The following is a 20,203-nucleotide window of genomic DNA, read 5'->3' on the forward strand; positions in this document are numbered from 1 at the left end:
TTATCCTTAAAATAAAAAAAATTAAAAAATAAAAAAATAAAATAAAATAAAATACTGTTCATATTTTTCACACTTGTAAAAAATCTGGTCAGCATTGGCACTCAAAGACTTTAAATCTAAATAGCCTTTCCATGATACTGTGAATGCACTGAAATTGCACAGATCTTTGAGCCTTTGTGTGTCATGTTCCTTTTCCCTGAAATGTCCATCATCCTCTTTAACTAGGAACCCAACCCACTTTTCAAATTTTAGATCAAACTGCATTTCATCCTTAAAGCTCTCTCTTACCACACAAGGCCTCACCATTCTGTCATTCTCTAAACTACACATCGAAGCATTTGATCATAGATACAATGTAGCATTTAATAATATAGTAGAATAAATTATTCAGTATTATTTCACATGGTACATTTGCAACTAAACTTTAACTGTAAAGGTTTGGGGTCATGTGTCATGCTTCATCTCCCTGCCTCCAGAGCATACAAAAAGTGTTTAGTACATTGTGGGTTGATGAATTTGAAAGAACTATTCACCAAATATGTAAGAAATAATGAAAAATTAAATTTATGGAGAGAGATTTACCCAGTGACAATATTATTCAAGCAAAACATTTATAAATGTGATATTTTAAAAGTTATTGATGATATAAGTATACAGTGGAGTACTACACATGCATTAAAATAATGTAGTATATGCTGAATATAGTGTGGCTTATAGGAATGAACAATAGGAAGCAACTTGCATGCCCAGTTGTATGGACTGTTTCAGCCACACGATGAACTACTCTCAAATGACTGAAAGTCATATCTTGTAGAAAACCTAATGCATGTAGAAATATTCATCTGATACAAGGAGTGAAAAAGTATGTTAGTGTAAACAGTTCTGCATTTTTTAAGAAAAAAATATGGACAGAAAAAAAGATACCAGAGTACTCAACAAAATGTTATTAGTCTTCAGAATGATGGAATAATAATTTTACGTTCTTTTTAAAATTCTCTACTGCAAATATTATATCACAATACTTTTAATCAGAAAAGAAATATAATTTTCAAATTGGAATATGAGTATCAAAAATGTTTTAGAAAAAATTTATTCACAAAAAAAGATGTATTAAATGAAAAAACAGACTGTGGCCACTAACCCTGATGTGTCAGCTTCACTGGATTAAGAAACTTCTAGAAGATTAGTACACCACACTCCTGGGTGTGTCTGGGTGGGTCATGGAGTCAGGGCCTGCAATACTCTGTGTGGTCCCTCACCCACTCCTCTCAGCAATAGCCCCTACTCTGTCTCCTGGCTACCAGTAACTAAGTAACATCGCTGTCCCACAGCACTCCAACACAAACCTTGAAGCCAGCTATCACGGGCTGAATCCCTAAACTGTGAGCCCATTTAAACCACTCCTCCTTTAAATTATGGCTGTCAGATATCATGTCTCAGTGACAAAAAAGCTGACTAATACAAGAATATATCATAAAATGGAAAACAGAGCATTCCCTTTTTTGTATGTGTGCATAAGGATAAATCGTACACATACACACACACACACACACACAAACTGGAATATATACCAAAATATTTATAATAATTTCTAAATGGTGGTAAGATTATTGGTAATTTAAATTTACCTTTTGCTTATCTGTGTTCTAAAATTTTTCTTCAATAAACAAATTACTTATCTAATAAAGAACAAAATTCATTTTATAAATAGATACTTGGGAGAAATAAAAAAGAAAAAAATTCAAGGGAATAAAGTTTCACCTTCCTGAGGCTATCCAAAGAGTCTGTATATTATAGTCTTCTTGTACAAATTCTAGAAAAAAATAACCAAGCTTTCTTTCATTTCTGCAGTTGAAAAATCTCATATAATACTTTACAATAAATCTAATTATTTAAAACAGGATCCCTGCAAAAACTAAAATCTAGATATTTATTACTATTTTTGAATATATATATCCCCTAGAATTCATATGTTGGAATCTAAGACCTACGGTGATAGTATTGAGATGAGGTTTTAGGTGGTGACTCAGACATGACGGCCGGAGACAATTAGTGAGGCTCTTTTTGTCTTTCCATCCTTTCAGCATGGAAAGGCACACCAGAGTGCAGTGGTAAGCACCACTGTGGAAGCAGAGACCAGGCCTTCACCAGACACTGAACTTGCCTCTGCCTTGATCGTAGACTTCCCAACTGTGCGAGTCAGCTTTCCAATACTGTAACAAGTGAATTTATAAAGAGAAAAGGTTCAATTCGGCTCACCGTTTCACCCTGTTTCTTTGGGACTGTGGCAACACACCAAGGTGAGAGAGCATTTGAGAGGAGGCCTCACAGCCAAAGCAGAGAGAGAGGGAGAGAGGAGAGAGAGAGAGTCCAACAGTCGTCTTTGAGGGCACTCACTGAATGAGTGCCGCTAGATATATTTTATGAATCTCCCACTAGGTCACACCTAAGGTATCCACTACCTCCCAATAGCGCCCCTCGTCAGGGGATGCATCGCCTTTGGGGAACATGTACCCAAATCATATCACCAAGTGTCAGAACTGGGAGAAATAAGTTTCTGTTGTTTGTAAGTTATACAGTCTATGATTTTTTTATAGCAGCACAAATAGACTAAGACAATTATAAATAACTCTCAGAACTATGAGAAATGTTTCTAGTGCTTATAAGTTACACATTCCATGACATTTTGTCACAGCAGTACTCAAATAAATTAAAACACTAAACTAAACACATTGTTTCCTATTTACCCACAAAAGATGCATGAAATCAAAGTTTCCTCTCCCATGTTAAAACTGCTCAAATATCTTAAGGAAGAAACTAAATTAATGGTCTTTTTCTAGGTGAAACGTCTCCACTTTCTACACCTATTTCTCATTTGACATGGGTCCCAGATCCTTCATCACTCTCCTCTGACACACTCTAGTTTCTAGATATATCACCAACAACTAAACACTAAATTTTAAATCTTCACTTTCAGCAGGAAGAAAGTCAACACTGAAGGTTAAGAAGCTTCCCCTATGACACACTAGCAGCACTGAAATCTAAAATCAGGTTGCCCAATACTAAATCCAGTGTGGTTTCTATTTCACAGGCCTAGGAAAACAATCATTCTCAACAGTCAAAGATGCCATAATTGCAAACACACCTAACTTCTAAATCTTTCTGTTCCCTTGTATTACATTTTTATTAAGTTTCTTAATTGTTAAAAATGACCAAGAAATAATAGGTATTATTTAACTGTTTTATAACAAATATCCCAAAATTAAGGATATAAAAGAACAATAATCATTTCTTATACTTAAAGGTTTCTGTGGGTCAGAAATTTCTGAGCATCTGGGCTAGGTGATTCAGTCTCAAGGTCCCGCTGTCAAACTCTGGGTCAGCTTAAAGCCTTTTATGCAGATGTGGTGCCTGAGTTGGGACTGCTTTAAGCAGTCTGCACTCAAGTTTCTCATACGTATTCTTCTATGTATATGTGACCTCTCTCTGTGGTATCATGCTCTCTCCAGCATCTTAGTATCAGAATAGCCGGGCTGCTTACATGGTGGCTCAAGGCTCCAAGTCTCCAAAGGTGCGTGCCCCAGATACAGCCAGATGAAAACTATCACTTTTGTAACTGAGCCTGGGAAATTACACTGTGTAAGTGTCACTGCGTTCTTTTCAACAGGGAGTCACTGCTTGTCCATAATCAGGAGATGGAGTATACCTTTTACAGGAGGGAGTTACAATTATATTCTCAAATATTTGCTGTGAGAAATGAATGAGTTATAAAATACTAGTATAGTGCCTACCACTAAGAGTAAGTGATATTGTAGCAGCTCTTGCTATCAAATTAAAATGTCCTTTGTCCAATTATCTTTGTCTTGACTTCTAATCCTGGACAAAATACCTTGATAAACACTGACACTACTTTTAGGATTGTATTCATGTACATTCAAATAAGTAGAATAATAAATACCAAACTACATTGCTATCTTCATTATTAACACTCATCCCAAACAAATTCCACTAAGATCTGGCTTCTCACAAAGCTCCAGAAACCTTGGCATTTGCAATTAGCTTTTTCTAGGAATGCCATCAATTCCCACTTATCCTATCTGCATATGGATTATCTCCACTCTGTCCAGGAGCAGCTACGTACGCCAGTGCTCTGATGCAGTGGGGCTGCCAGCCACACCTAGACAAGGAATGCTGAAGGGCAGCCATACTGGGAGCAGAGGAGGGCAGTGGTCTGGGGTTGCAAAAGTCAGATAAGGCGTCAGGAATTGGGAGTTGGAGAGCACAGCTCGGGAATGGAATTTTGCCTGTTTAATGAAGTTTAAACCCACATGCAGGTAAAAGTCATTGCCGCTGAAAGAAATGATGAGGAAGTCTAAATTGCTGCATGAATCCATTTCTTTACCTGCATCCTAATCTAATTATAGGAATGGAATATTATCCTCTCTTGTCCTCCTTGTACTCGTTACAAACACGGACTTAAATGTGTTCATTCTTACTGTGTTGTATGTTATCAATTTGCTTTGTTTACTGCTTTAGGTATAGTCTTTCCAATTACAGCTTTATTCTTGCTCTAGTCCACTTTCTAGATAGATATGGTTTACTGATTTCTGACAGCAACCAGTCTACAGCAAACTTGTTTCCTCAGACTCCATTCAAAATCATTCAAAGCAAGCCCAATGCTAAAGCCAGTTCCCTCTAACGCTCTTTACTGAGACACTCCATGATTCCCTGTGGAATGTATTCTTCACTAAAATGAGTAATAAACCCAATTGGTTCAACTACAGCTATTTCTTGGTATTCTCTGACTAGAAATAGTTAAAGAGATACAATGTTTACAATGAAGTTTAAAACAATTATAAAATGAACCGAAAGCTGGTTTTCTTTTGGCAACTTAACCACGTCAGTGATCAATCTTCTCTGCCAAGGCAGAAAGCCCTCATTGTGATCCCAACTCCCTTAGTGTATAGTGCATCTATATAAAGTTTCAACGGAGTGTTCCAGTTATATTACATAAGCAACACACATATATCTAATACATTGTTCTATTACACATATACCATATATCTACCATGTTTTCCGAGCCCCCACTTTAAACATGTTTGGGTTTGGGTTTTGTACTTTTTTTTTTTTGAGACAGGGTCTCACTATGTAGCCCAGGCTAACCTTGAACTCACAGCAATCCTCCTGCCTCAGCCTCCTGAGTACTAGGATTGCAGGTGTGCATAACCATACCCAGCTTAAACAACATTTTTGATGAACGAAAAAATACCTGCTAACTATGGTATAGAAGAGGCCTTATACTATTGTGTTACAATGGTCAGTTATTACTAATTGACAGAAAAGATTTACCTAATCTAGTTTCCAGTAACTTCTTCCTAACAAAACAAATCTAATCTTTCTTAATATATTAAAGATTATATTGTTAATATTTATGTTTTTTCTGAAAGGAAAAAGTATGCTCTTCTCTAAAGTGACATTTTAAGGAACACAATGAGTTAAAAAAGATTACATAAATGAAAATGTTGAATTTGGTTCCAATTGGCAGCAGACGATTCACAATAAAAGTATAATATGCTGTAATAGTGAAACAAATGCATTCCATTTCTTCTTTTAAAACTGATGTTTGTGGGCTGGGGATATAGCTCAGTGGCACAAGCATCTGCCTGGCAACACAAGGTCCTGAGTTTGATTCCCGGTACAAAAAAAAAAAAAAAAAAAAAAAAAACTGGTATTTGTTAGACTATATTAATTTACATAATAATCCTTGAAGTTGGCATAACATTATACCACTTACCACTGTTACCCTACTGTTTAGTAAAATTATTCATAGATGAGTCATCAAATAGATCTGTTACCAATATTTGCTAAAGTGTCATAATTCCTAAAGTCAAAAAATAAAAACCTGTATTTTCAAACTTTTACCTTTAATTCACAGAAAAAAAATTGCCAACCCCAAAATTTTCTAAGCGGTCTTATTATCATAATATTTAGTAAATGTAGGTAAATATGAGCTGAGTAAATACAGAAAAATTAGTCACCAAACCACCAAGATAAGTCCATAAAACAACACTGCATTATCATTCACTGTCACCTTGACATACAAAACTCAGAATTTCAAGATTCAAAGTTCCTTAAAAATCTAGTTGTTCAACTCCATCAACCAATTGAATCCCCTGTGCAAGAAGATGGAATAATTGAAAAAGTAAAGAAAATACAAGAAAGTTTCTAATTTAAATTCCACCTTCTCCACCTCCAACCCATATAAGCACAGACAAGTCAGTTAGCTTCTCTGACTTAATTTCCTTCTTTGTAAAAGGGAATAATAATAATATTAGCAATAAATAATGTACCTCATACAGAGTATTTGTGAGAATTAAATGTATTAATAAAAAGAAAACATTTAGCAGAGTCCCTGTTATATAATAAGTGCTCATTAAATGATGATGGACATGGCAGTAGCAGTAGTGTTAGTGAATAGGACCAACACTGACTTTTTGGTCATTCTGTAAATACCTCCACTGATAAGAGAATCTAAAACCTCCTACAGCAATCTGTCTCATCTTTGGAGGATTATTAACAAAGCTTTTCTTTATAGGAACATGATATCTACTTCAATCTATAGTTTTGTCCCTGGAAACATTCAGAATGGCAGCCCTTTCAATATAAACACACAGCCATTATACTACATTTTTACCTTTTTCCCCGCTAGGAAAAACAGTCCAGTTTCATTCACTTCTTCCTCAAGTGACAGTTAAAGCATTCTGACTTTCCTCCCCTACGTGTGTTCCAACTTGTTTTGCTCTCTTTCTTAAAAAGTAGTAACCTGAACTGAATGTACTCAATATTATGTAAACAAGAATTAAGGCACGCTATCATTGCCTTAGAGATACAAAGTTTTAAATATCTAATGCCATGGAACAAGTAGCCTCATACATAGAATACACCTTTTTGGCAGTGGAACAGAAGAATTTTTTGAGGTAGACAAGCAAAAAAGTGAATTCTTCATCACTTGAAGGAACATTCTATTAAGGTTCAACCATGGGCTTATTTGTGATCCCAATGAATTAGCCAATCATTTGAAAATTCATTAGTACTCAAACTACCACACACATGATAGTCAATCTAACTAATAATACCAGAGTAGGGCAAATTGGCTAAAACAATCTTAACCTTGAAACTCAAAACACTAGAAATGGCAAGGTAGTGATGACAGCTCAAATCGCTTCGTTTTGAGATGAGGAAACTGGAGTCAAAAGATACAGAATGACTTTCCTAAGGTCATACAGCAAATTAGTGGCGAGGCTGACTGATCTAAGCTATCTGAAACAGCTGCCTTTCCTTTATGTTCTCTCTAAGTAAACACATGGAAAACATTTCCAATGAGCAAAAATAATTTATTATTCACAATTTAAGACACTGGACAAAAGGGAAGTGATTATGCACAAGACAGAGATGTTGAACATGCTGTTACAGGGCAAAATTTCTATGTATGGAGAGTCTCAAATTTTCACAGAGATTTTCTTAAAGGGTAACTACGTCAGCATCAAGTCAATTTACCTTATGCTCTCTTCTCTACAGCTGTTTCTTTCTTAGTTCAGAGATACCAGTGCACTTAGGAAAATAACTGGGTTTTGTTGTTATAACCACAAGGCAACTAGTACATATTTACGTGAAAAGAAAGTACTCAGGCTGTACTCTTCACACCTAACAAATCATAACATTAAAAAGTATCAGAGCCCAATTAAGGTCTGTCAAATCCATTTGGTCATTAGGAGAAATGCTACCCCGTTAACTATGGGGTCCTTTCATGGCCAAGTTAGAGTGAGGAAAAGAGATAAGAAACAGACTACTTTACAAATCATACAAAGTGAGCCCTCAGTGCCATTCTGAGAGCTCAGCAATCACTTTGTTTTACTAGATTATGTCCAGGAGGGCTCCCAATTTTAAGCATTTCACTGCATAATATTCAAGTTTCCTTCTAATATGTCAAATATATATGATAGGTCAAGAAACGTTTGGTAATTAGAAAAAATACCATCTCTAACTCTCTGATTAAAATTTTTACTAGAACAAATACAGAGACTAAAAACCCTAGAGAGTATGTAGCTTATAAAAGAAGCATCTATGCTCCCAACTCACCTTTCTGTTTATCTGTATTTGCATTTCCAAGAAAAAAGGAAACTAGGCACAGAATATCACTGATTTTAACACAAAGCGACAAGAATGAGATTAATTCTCTAATTCAGCTGAGAGGCGGCCCTGATGTCTAAAAGCTCTACATTCCCCTGAATGAAGGCAACTGATGATCCAGTTACAATAACTGATTCCCATGTCTGCTCTCTGGAAAGTGTGAATTTTTATTTTTCTCTTTTGACTTCCAAATACTATCAAAACACTACCATTTTTTCTGTTGTGATTAAAGAGAACAGTCGCCAAACTATAAATTACAGAAAAAAAAGCAAATAAAATACAATCAAATTAGAAGAACAGATCGGTAAGAAAAAAATGAAGAAAGTATCTGTCAGAGAAGCATACCAGGTACAAAGTAAATTGATACAACTAAAAACTAAATATTAGCTCTGAATTCAAGAGCAAAATGCTTCTCAATTTGTTCATGGATTATATTAGTTTAATTCCAGCTAGTTTAGTGCTTATGCTAAAAAATTCCTAAATAAAAAAATGGTCACCTATGCTCTAATTCTTCTTTCTGTTTCCAAGTAAATGAATCTCTTCTGTTAAACAAGTAAAATGTATTTGTGAGTGATGCAAGCATATTTCCACTTAGAAGTTCAGTGAATTTCAGAATATTGTATTCAAAGTACTCTCAATAAATTATCATCAGAAAGAAATCAGTTAAATTATAATGAAAACAAAACTTTACAAAGTAATTTCCAATCATTTTATTAAATAAGGTTTTCCATTTTCTAGGGTGCTAATGAAATAAAAGAAGATAAATGAAATGCATAAATATTCATTTCTAATTTCAATCTGATTGTAAAATTTTATTAGCAAAGGTTTGTAATTTATACTTTGGATTTGAGAATGTGGTTCACACAAAGATATATTATTGAACTCAATTTGCATCATCCAGAAAAATAATGCCTAGGGGTCACAAATATACTAACACTAAAATAATACTTAAGAGGTTAATATTATAAAAAATAAATATGTCATCTCACTGAAAGATATATTAACAAAAGGAATAATAGCTTGGAGTTGTTCTTATAAAAGGTTACGCCGTTTCTCGTGGAGACCAAAGAAAACTTTTTATTGCAGAGGACAATCAAATAGCAGGATAATTTGCATACGAGGGTAATGAAGGCACATTCGGTAGAAGCATTCAAGAAATATTAGATATGTTTGTGGAAGGAATCGAGTAAGAACTTTCCTAGATGATGCAGTTGGTTTGATTTGATAATCAGAAACAAGTCAGAGACACCCTTTTCAATCTTATCTCTGAATGAAAGGCACAAGCAGGATACACTGTGCAAAAATTGCCTCATGGAGAGCAACCCCACAAATTAAAGAAGGTAGAGCTCAAGGAAAGTAAACAATCCTGGCTTCCTCCTCTGGGATCTTTTTTTTTTTTTTTTTTTTTTTTTTTTTTTCTGGTACTGGGAATCAAACTCAGGACTTTGCACGTGCCAGGCAGGCGCTTCTGCCGCTGAGCTATATCACTGGCCCTGGCTTCCTCCTCTGAAAGCAATACCCTGCCTATTACACTCATCACCATCCTATTCCTGCTCATCTAGAAAGACCTCGAGATTCAAATCTCCTTCTAACCACAAAGAATTCAAATTAGTCATATAAATTACTGCATGCACTATAATATAGACCTTGCATTTTACAACATATTGCTTAAAAGTGTTTCAAAAAGTGCAAATCATCTTGTTTTGAAATTCTGTTTCATTTTCATTGTTTTTGTGTTGTTTTGTTTTTATCTTCATTGTTGTTGTTGTTTTCTTTTCTCTTTAAAATAGTAAAAGAAGTGTAAATGTCATCATCCCATTTAGGACATTTGACTATAGTTACATACCCAGAACACAGGCAAGAAAAAACTGCATGAAGAATTCATACAAGAAAGTTTACATTAATCAGAACCAATGATGGAATTAAAACATACATGCAGAGTTCTACTTTAATCCAAAAATTATTGGTGTCCTGATACCAGCTTCCACTGATTAATGCTGATCAATTTTGATAACCGCTTATTTAAAAAACAAAAAGCCTTCTACATCTAAATGACATTTTACTCCATCAAAAAAAAGTAAAAGCTGAGTAGAACAATATTGGTCAAACTGCTCATGCTACACTAGATTATAGCAGATTTTTTATTATTAATCAGGTCTCATTTTAAATAATTATCATAAAGCAATTTTATGAGAAATGATATACCATATAACCAAGCTACACGCTGGTCATACAGGAGTATTTACTTATGGAGTGTACCTAGGAAAAGTCAATTTCTATGAGCATCACCACCATGAGTTTCACACCAGCAGCATATAGGTCGAAGAAATGAAAACAAAATATTTATGAAAAGTAAAGGTATCATAAAACTGAAAAACATAGAGGAATGATGGCTGAAAAGATAAGCCTTACGAAGACACAGGAATGCTGCAAATTGTAAGCGAATGTCAGTGATGGAGCTTATTAAGAGGTTCATGTAATAGTGTTCTGCAAACCCCAGTCACTGGATCTTATATAGCCTGAAAGATTAAAATAAAAATATACATGCCATATCCCACCTCCTTGAAGACATTCTGCATACACAGTTTTATTACACTGAAGAAAAGACACCAGGGTTTGATTTTCCTTGAACCGTCAAAATATAAAAGAAATGCAGGTCTTTGCATCGATGTCACAAAGTACTAGATTTTTATATTTTGGCAGGTGCTCAATATGCAGCCCACATAATCACATGTTAATGACTGGAGTGTGTCAATCAGCATGCATACCTGATTCTCCCATGCCCAAGGGGAGAAAAGCCAACTATTCCAGAGCACATTAATGTTTGTACTGTTGATAAAGATTTTGATAATACGCTAGGTAAGAAAAAAAAAATATTCCAAAAAGTATCTTTAGAAAGGTAAGTTATGAAAAATAAGAATAAAATAATTCTTGTTTCCAGGATCATTGAGATATTTCCAAGAAGTATACCAATAATCTTTTTAAAAATTATTTGAACAATCTAGATTTAGGGAATGTGTTTTCAAAGTATGCTTCTTAAAAAATTACAAAAATGAAACTGTACAATCACCGTATGAAAATTATAAAGGTTATCAACTGGCTGGCACCAGACAACACTAGTTTTTTATGTCATTACCCACAGCAAGTTTTGCCAAATCCAACACAATAAAATGTATTTTTATTTTTTATTTCAAATTATAAATAAATGTCAGAAATTACATTTTTGAGATGATTTTAAAAGGGAATAGTCTGCCAGGTGGTGGCACACACCTGTAATGCCAGCACTTGGGAGGCTGAGGCAGGAGGATGGTGGCAAGTTCGAGATCAGCCTAGGCTACAAAGCGAGCTCAAGACCAACCTGAACTGCATAGTGAGATTCTGTCTCAAAAAGCCAAAAAAGAGGGGGAATATTCCCGGACATTACAACAGTTTCAAATAAATAGAAAATGACAAATTCCCCATTGGGCTTCCTACAGAATGTTGTTCAGTCACTCATTGACAAGGAGAGACATTTTCACTTTTAACAGAAGTGAAGTGTGAGCTTCACTTAAACTGAACAAATGTCCAAAATCTGAAAGTGAGTGGAGTTTTAACTAAATTGCTCATGAAGTCTAACCCTTGCTATTTCATGGGGTTGTTTTCCAGTGTTTCATGTACCAGTCAGTACAAAACAGGTACATAAGCTTCACCACAGGCAAGAACACTATGGACCATTGAGGACCAAGAAAACTGCTGGGTTTCACTATACTTCCTAAATTAGTCCCAATACCAACAAGGAAATTATTTCATTTGGATGCTGCCTACTGACTTACATGACTGCCACCAAAAAAATGGCAATAATTCAAATTTTAAAAGTCTTTCTGAAAGTAACGAGATGAGAAATATAAAAATCTGCTGCAACATAAAGCGTGTCTGAAGATTAAACCCTCACTAAAAATTCCTGGGCCATGTTATCACATAAGGCCAACAAATCCATTCCCAGAAATGATACAAAGTCCCCACCAGAAATTTGTGGCTCCGAGGGAACCACATTAAACACTCCAGAGCTGATTGGCAACTTGACTGGATTGAAAACAAGAGAGGCAGAGAGTAGAAATTGTTTGCAAGCAAGAAAGCATTGCTCCCAATAGTTATTTATTAAATATCTCAGCATGCCTGTTATTATTTTCTTTCATCTACAACAAAGGGCACTATTGGGATCTTATTTAGAGTGGAAAAATTATTTTAAAACTTTTCTAGAAGATGAATTTCACCCAGGGGACTTTATGTAGATCTCTAAAATAAGGACTTCTATTCAAATATTCTGGATATGAGAGTACAATACTGTTCTTGCTTACTTAATTAGACTAGTAATTAAAAGCCTTATACATATAATGCCATTTTCTTTAAAATATATACCAATATAAGCATGCATGTAAATGCACACATGCTTGGGTGCATAAGGTCCCATATAGAATCTTGTCACATTGTATATTTCACATGTGACTGTTGATGTATTATCCATAACTCCCTGGCCTACTTGAAAGTCAGCTACCAACTGTTGCCTCTTAGGCAATAAGTTCTATCTCTTGTCCACAGCCATTATTTGGCTAGAAGACTATCTACCCTCTCATGACCTTCATCACCTCTCTGTGGTCTCATCTAATTCACTTCTTCATTCTTCAGTTTCTACCCATATGATTATTATTTAAACTATACTCTCCACCCTCTGAGTATATTTGTCTCCTGCAGACCCTCTTGGAACTCTTTAATGAATAACTACCTGAACTGTTCACTCTTCCACTTCTCATCAAACTCTCACCTGCACTACTGCAATGGTTTCTTAATGGTTTGCCCCTATTTCTGATTTTATACCCCACAGTCCAAGTGTACACAGTAGGCAATGTGATGTTTTAAAAACATACAAGAGGTGATTAAAATATGTATATCATAGCTACAGTTTAAAAATTTATTACAGTAAAAAATACATTAATCCCCCCCAAATCCCATTATTCTTGACACTTTCTGAAGCAGTTCTAGAAGTACTCTTTCATGAGTGTCTTTTCAAGGCATGATCAAAATATGGTGAAGAGAGCTGCTATGTGCCATCCAACACAAAGACTGATTGATAACATTATCATATGTCTTAATCCACTTTACTCACCAGATGTGGCACCATGAGACTTGTGGATTTTCCCATGAAAGATGAAAGTTTGAATCAATTCAGAACATCAAGGCAACCAAAATAGTACCTGTAAATCTTAAAGGAGAACTTCCACAGCTGCTTCAGAAAGTGGCAAGAATAATGGGATACATGCATTCAAAGCAAGAGGGAGTATTATGCAGAGACTAATGGTAATGTATGTTTTAATAATTTTTTCAATTAAACAATCACCATATTTTTCATTCTTCCTAAATCAAACAATGTTACTCTCTCACTTAAGATTTTTCAGCAGCTTCCTTTTGCACTTGAGACAAAGGTCAAACAACACACTGGAGCCTACCAGACCCATACTATCTGCCATCTGTCTGCCTCTTTGATTTTATCTCTTACCACTCTCTGTCTCTCCATAACAACCAATTGGCTTTTGTATTTTTTAAACACTCTGGATGAGGTATCCTCATACAAGCTCACTAACAATATACAGTCTCAACTGTACCTCGCATAGGTAAAACTTCAGCAGAAAAGCCACATGCATGATATCATACATAGGTCACTAATTACCACAAAGATGCTCCACCACGCTTATAACATTAAAAAGAATAATATGCTGTAAAGTATCATTTATGACAAAATTATGTGAATGTATGGCCACCTAATGAGTAGGTCATAATGAGAGCAAAAGTGCGTTTCTGTGGGCAATGTGCTGCTGGTGCCATGATGAAAATAGCAGCAACTGTACTTAAAGAAGTAAATTCTTATGTTTACTAACTGTTCCACCATGAATGTATGTAATGGATGTTGCCAGCTATCAGAGCACATTTTATTTAAAGCTGAACATTTTTGTATCTATAATAAAAATAATTGTAGTTAAAATCATTCTAAAAGATTTTACCTCACATAGGTCTTTGAATTTCTGCCTGCAAAATTTGTATTGTTTATTTTCTTTCTTTCTTTGTTTTGGTACTGGGAATCAAACGCAGGACCTTACACTTGCCAGACAGCTACTGTGCCACTGAGTTATATCCCTGGCCCCTAAAAATTGTATTATCCTATGATTATGACATAATAATTTCTTTTTCTTGTTCAGAACTGTGTGGTGTCGTATTCTGTTGGAATGCCATCTCAAAATAATCATAATTTTAACATATAAAGATTTTTTTTTTCTAATCAGGAAGTGGAGATTAGCAGAACTCTTGCTTTGTTCACACTCTCTCTTACAGAAAAGCCTCTCTGTGGTCTTCATATTTCAAAGTAAAGCCCTTCCTGAAGCCAGGAGATAAGAAACTTTTAGGGTTTATTTCTAACTGTTCCAGAGTGAAAAGCCATGACAGGAACTGAATAACAACAGACACCGAAGAGTGCTGATAAATTTTTGGTTGTAATTTTTAAATTTTCTTTTAATTTGTATTTCTCCACAGCTATTACATGGAGCTTAATTATAGTAAGTAAAGTATTTGAACCTCTGAAGGCAACTACAAGTTTCAAATCATTGCATAAACATTCTTTTACACTTATATTCATTTTAAAGTTAAAAGAGGTAAAATGTTAGTTATATTTTATATTAGTCACAGTTCTACTTGTCCAACACACACACACACACACACACACACACAGAGAGAGAGAGAGAGAGAGAGAGAGAGAGAGAGAGAGAGAGAGAGTATGTAGGTTTGTAGGTCTGCCCAGAAACCTAAAATCCTTGTTTTTTTTCCCCAATAAAGAAAAATTGATGATATAACATACCTATAGTGTGTCATTATAGGTCTGATGTTATTCAAAAATGTGAAAATGTGTGTCTAGTGAAAAGGGAACACAAAGGGAATTTCCAAATGCAGTTGCTATTTTTTATTTGTTAGAGCCTTTTATTACACCATATAAGTACACAGCTGGGAAATACTATAGAGTGGGAGTTAAAAACAAAATATTTTGGTCCAGACATTCAGAACACACAGACTCCAGCAGAAAGCAAAGCTTGGTATCAAAAGAAAGTGGAAGTCTGAAAACATTTTTAGCAGTATGATTTCACTTCATACTAATATTTGTAACTTTAAAGTACTCTATACTATCATGTCATTTAATGTAAGTTAGTTAATATGAATTTAATATAAATTATTAGTATCTATTTTCTGATAATTTAGACATAAAAGTTTGGTAATAACTCAACAAAGCAACCTGGGACTTTCCAAGAAACAAACACAAAAGTTTTACCAGGAAAAATTTGTAAAATTTTCCTCTAAAGAAATAAAATTTAAACTGAAAATTTCTGCCTCTATTCATATTTCCTAGTGCAATTACTTTCATTTGTCGATGACATTATTTGGCATAAAAGTCAATGTATCTTGAAACTATCCCTTCTTTCCATTTCTTCTTCCTCTCTATTCATCCAAGATGCTATCATCTCTCATCTAGGTTCCGAAACAGAATCTCCAATGGGTCCTCCTCCTTTCACTGCTGCCTCCTTCCCACCCATTCACCACCAGTCAGAATTACCTCCATAAATGCTCATAAGCCCTTCAAAGCCTTTGTCCATTGTACTTGGATCAAATCTCACCCCCATAAAGTTATCTCCAAGGTCCTGTCTGACAGCCCCTACCTATTCCACCAACCATATCTAATGCAACCCTGCACCTTTACTTACTAAACTCCAGTCGCAAAGAGTATTTTTTATTTCCTTAAATTAAGTTATATTTTTCTCACCTCAAATATTTCATATGTACTCTTTTTCCACTTTAGTTTTACTTTTGTTCCATTCTAACTGGCTGGTCTCTACATCCTTAGCTCAGAAGAGGCATTCTAAATTGGATTTGTCCCATTATGTTCTCATATAACATTGTCCTTTTCCTTCACAGCATCTAATTGTATATTTATCTATATACTTAGTTATATATATTATTTAATTATATATTCATTTGCAGCTACATGTATTTAATATCCTTCCCTTATCTTGGACTATAAAATCTAGGAAGGTACTTATCATATCTGTTTTGCTCACCACAACACGGCCAGCACCTAAGAGAATGGTTTACACATGGAAGGCTCAATAAATACTTAGTAAAATATAAATCAAATGTAGCCCCCTTGTCTTGTCAGTAGGAAATGGCAGGTACTAGATATCTGTATCACCCAGAGTACCTTAAAGATAAAAATGAACAACTTAAATTCAGTCAGAAAAGCACATTTTATTCTTGCCTCATTCCATCTCTCCCTTCTCACTACTTGAGAAAAATAGACCTTCCAGAGGATCTATTTGGACAGTGTAGATCCCCTTCAAAACTAAAATTAGGCAAGAAATGTTTCATTTATTTTCCAATGCCATGCTCATCACCTACTGGTCCAGAGCACAGACTGTTGTCTGCCAAATCATTTGAAAAAGAAAAATGTCTATCTCCAGAAGTTATTGAGTTAAGTCTCTGAGACAGCAAGAATAGAGAAAGAATTTAAATGTGTTCTTGGTAGTACAAGAAATTCAAAAATTACCTTATTTTTATTAAGGGATAAAAATTTATTCATTGCTCACTTAAAATGTTTTTATTAATTTTTGGCTAACCAAAAGCAAAACAGTGTTTAAAACCACTATTAAAATATTAGCTTCTTTTAGATGCTAAAAAAAATTGAAAATTTTGCTTTAAACTAGATAATGTTAAAAAATTAACAGAAATTTTGGTTTCTGTTTTGATGGTTAGAGATGAAATTTAACATAGAAAGGCTGGCTAATATATTGTATGTATTGGATGTGTTACTTCTACTTTTAGAGAAAACTGCAGTCTCACTGAGTGATACCTAGGAGTTTTGCATATCCTTTCAAAATTAATATATAAGCACATAAGTCAGAAAAAATTTATTACAAATCAAGAATGACTATTAAAAATAAAAAATAATAAATACATTTCCTTATTGAAGACGTAGTCATCATATGAGCTCATTCACACACACATATTTGCTTAATTCAGTTTTTCAATATTAATATACAACCACACTTTATTTGATCATACCTACTTTGTGATATTACAAGTCTATCATGTTAAATAAGATAAACAAACACCCCCTCATTAAAAAAATTTTTTTGACAAATTGATCTAATAATGGGCACAAACTATATCACAAACCATTTTCCAAGTTTTCTAGTAATATATATATATATAAATTCTAGCAATATATATTAGTAGTGTTATATCCATACACAGTGGTATCTTTTATTGGCAAACAATTTGGTTTCCCAATAAAAGAACTCGGCAAAATAATTTTTTTGTTTGCAAACTTTACATCGGGTAACAAACATGATCGGGGCCACCTTTCCCACACAAACACAAATGTGGCCATCTTTTCCAAACTCATGAAACAAATTAAGTTCAAGAACTGAGATAGATAGATAGATAGGGAGATAAGGAGATAGATACAGAGATAGAGATAGAAATAGATATCCTGGTAATTGTCTCATTAAATGAACACTAATAGCTCTCACATCATATATTTTGAGCTTTCCCTAAAATACCTATATATACTAACAGACACACTTCGTGGTGGTAACCAATTGTAAAAGCTCACCATTCTTTGCTGAGATGACAGAACACTGTCCCAGTCAGCATCTTGTTGAACGGTATTGACAAGTGTTGGTAGCTCCTCAGAGTGAGGTTTGTTGTGCATTATGGGGTGCAGGGGCAAATGGGAGGCCACATGTTGATCACTGCCCTCTTCCTTCTCCCTTGAGGTCAAATCCTGGGTCATGGCTTCCTCTCCATCAGCTGCACAGGCAAATGGAGAGGTGGCTTGCTTGGAAGACATTCTTCTGCAGAAAAAGGAAAATATCATGGACTGAAAAGGGCTGTCAACAAAGAACTAAGGCATCCTTTGAATTTGACTAGTTCAGGGGAAAAATAAGTAATTTAACTTTACGTATAGTTATTGCATAAACTGCTAACAAACCCCTCTTGGTTTACCCACTTTCCCTCTTTGCTTTTAATTCAGCAAACCTCTGTCCAGCAGTTGTTGTATATTTTCTCTCTTATCCAATCCACAAATGACACCTTATAAAATATGTTTTATAATGTACAGAATACATCGCACATATTTTCCTTCCTAATTTTCCCAACTAGATTATAACCTTCTTGTGAGTAGGTGGGTGACGACTAGCAATGAAAAGAATGAATGAATTAACCAGCAAGTAAATCAGTTCGCAGGATGATCTGAGGGCAAAAATGTTCAACTATCTCCTTTGTTTACATAGGAATGAAAGAAGGCTATGTAAGAAAATATAATCAGAGAAAATAATCCATGATGATAATCTTAAGCAAATCTGGTCTTTACTTCTTAGTTTACAACTTGTATTATGGCCTAACACTACTTAGTGCCTATCTAAAGCTTTTTGACAAAGCTTTAAGAAGTGTTGACTGTTGTAACTTAACTTTTATGTGACTTATTGATTGAGAGAGTCATAATGTTAGATTAGCCTTAAGGCAATTTTGTAGCATTTGAATTGAGTATCTGAAATAACTATAAATCTATTTTATTAGAAATTGCATACATGATTGGAAGCATTTACTATGAAAAATGTTAAAATGCTATTACATATAATATTTTAAGTCTCCAAAAACAATATTGAACACTTACTTATCCACAAATGAACAATATCTATACTCCGCACGCCAAGGTCTCTAGTTTGTGCTTTCAAAGGCAGTCAAAATTTCAAACCCTTTAGAATATCCCTATATCAAGATGAATTTCTTAGCAAAATGGGTAGTAATAAAATCATTAAAAGTTTATAACTTAACAGAAGAAATGATTTTTCTAAAACTTTATATTGTTTTCAGTTTATTGTATCTCTAGCTCTAAAACTGCTGTGTAATGAAAGGAATAAAATCTCCACCTTAATTGCTCTTTAACATTAATTGATTTCATACCATTTTTTTAAAAATGCACAAATCAGTTAACATAGGAAACCACATGAGCATTTTTCAAATTAGCAAATCATTAACTTGCTAGTACTGTTTCTACAGACAAATAAATACTGATTAAAGGGTCTAGAAATCTGAGATTAACAGTTAAATTTACAAATCTGTCACATGCTTTCATGAATATTGCAGTGAAGGAAATATCAAGTGCAAAGAAAAATAATTAAGTTAATTCCAATTTAAACAGTAGTTTTTATGTAGCAGCCCATGTTTCACATAGGATTTAACAGCTAATGCTAAATTTCTCACAATTAATGAGGGGGCTCAGATTTAGTATCTTACAGTGAAAAAAAATTAATATAAGATCAGCTAATCTAATTATGCACAGTTCTAAATAAAAGTATTACAGGCTTTTGAAGTGCTTTGAAACATATTAAAGTGCTGATACCTACTTAAAATAATCATTCTACAAATAATAAAAATTTATTCTTTTAAACTTGATACTAGAAAATAAAATGGAGGAAAGAGTACAGAAGAATCCCTGTATTTTCTTTGAAGAGAAAGGAATTAAATGTTCTAAAGTGTTCTATATCAAAGAATCCAATAAATATATTCTTGAGCAATTTGTATCAGTATTAACAAATGGACAAATATACACACATTTCTGGAAAATGATAGCCAAAGGATGTGTCTTAGTACACAAAAATTGCTATTGAGCATACTTTATTGGCCCCATAAGTATTATAGTGAAACCATACAAATTACTGCTTTGCAAGTTTCTCAAGAGCTTGCCACAAACAACAAGAGTGTATTCAGGATTCAGATAATGACAGATAACAATAATCTAATCATTCACATTAAAAAGAAAAAATTGGGGCTGGGGATTTAGCTCAGCGGCACAGCGCCTGCCTGGCAAGCGTGAGATCGTGAGTTCGATTGCCAGTACAGGAAAAAAAAAAAAAAAAAAATGTATTTACCCCTGTTT

General features: G+C 34.3%; 1 protein-coding gene across 26 annotated transcripts in view; it reads right to left on the minus strand.

Annotated features, from left to right (window-relative positions):
• The window catches only part of Sox6 (SRY (sex determining region Y)-box 6), a 566,848-nt gene that overhangs the window by 315,801 nt on the left and 230,844 nt on the right, over nt 1–20,203 (minus strand). For all 26 annotated transcript variants that reach the window (XM_013511918.1, XM_013511927.1, XM_013511917.1 and 23 more), the window contains one exon: nt 17,876–18,116. In XM_013511918.1, the coding sequence (XP_013367372.1) occupies nt 17,876–18,116 (241 nt within the window). The remainder of the gene's footprint in view (nt 1–17,875; nt 18,117–20,203) is intronic.

Source organism: Chinchilla lanigera, unplaced genomic scaffold (genome assembly GCF_000276665.1).
Source record: "Chinchilla lanigera isolate Chin_1 unplaced genomic scaffold, ChiLan1.0 scaffold00013, whole genome shotgun sequence".
NCBI lineage: Eukaryota > Metazoa > Chordata > Mammalia > Rodentia > Chinchillidae > Chinchilla > Chinchilla lanigera.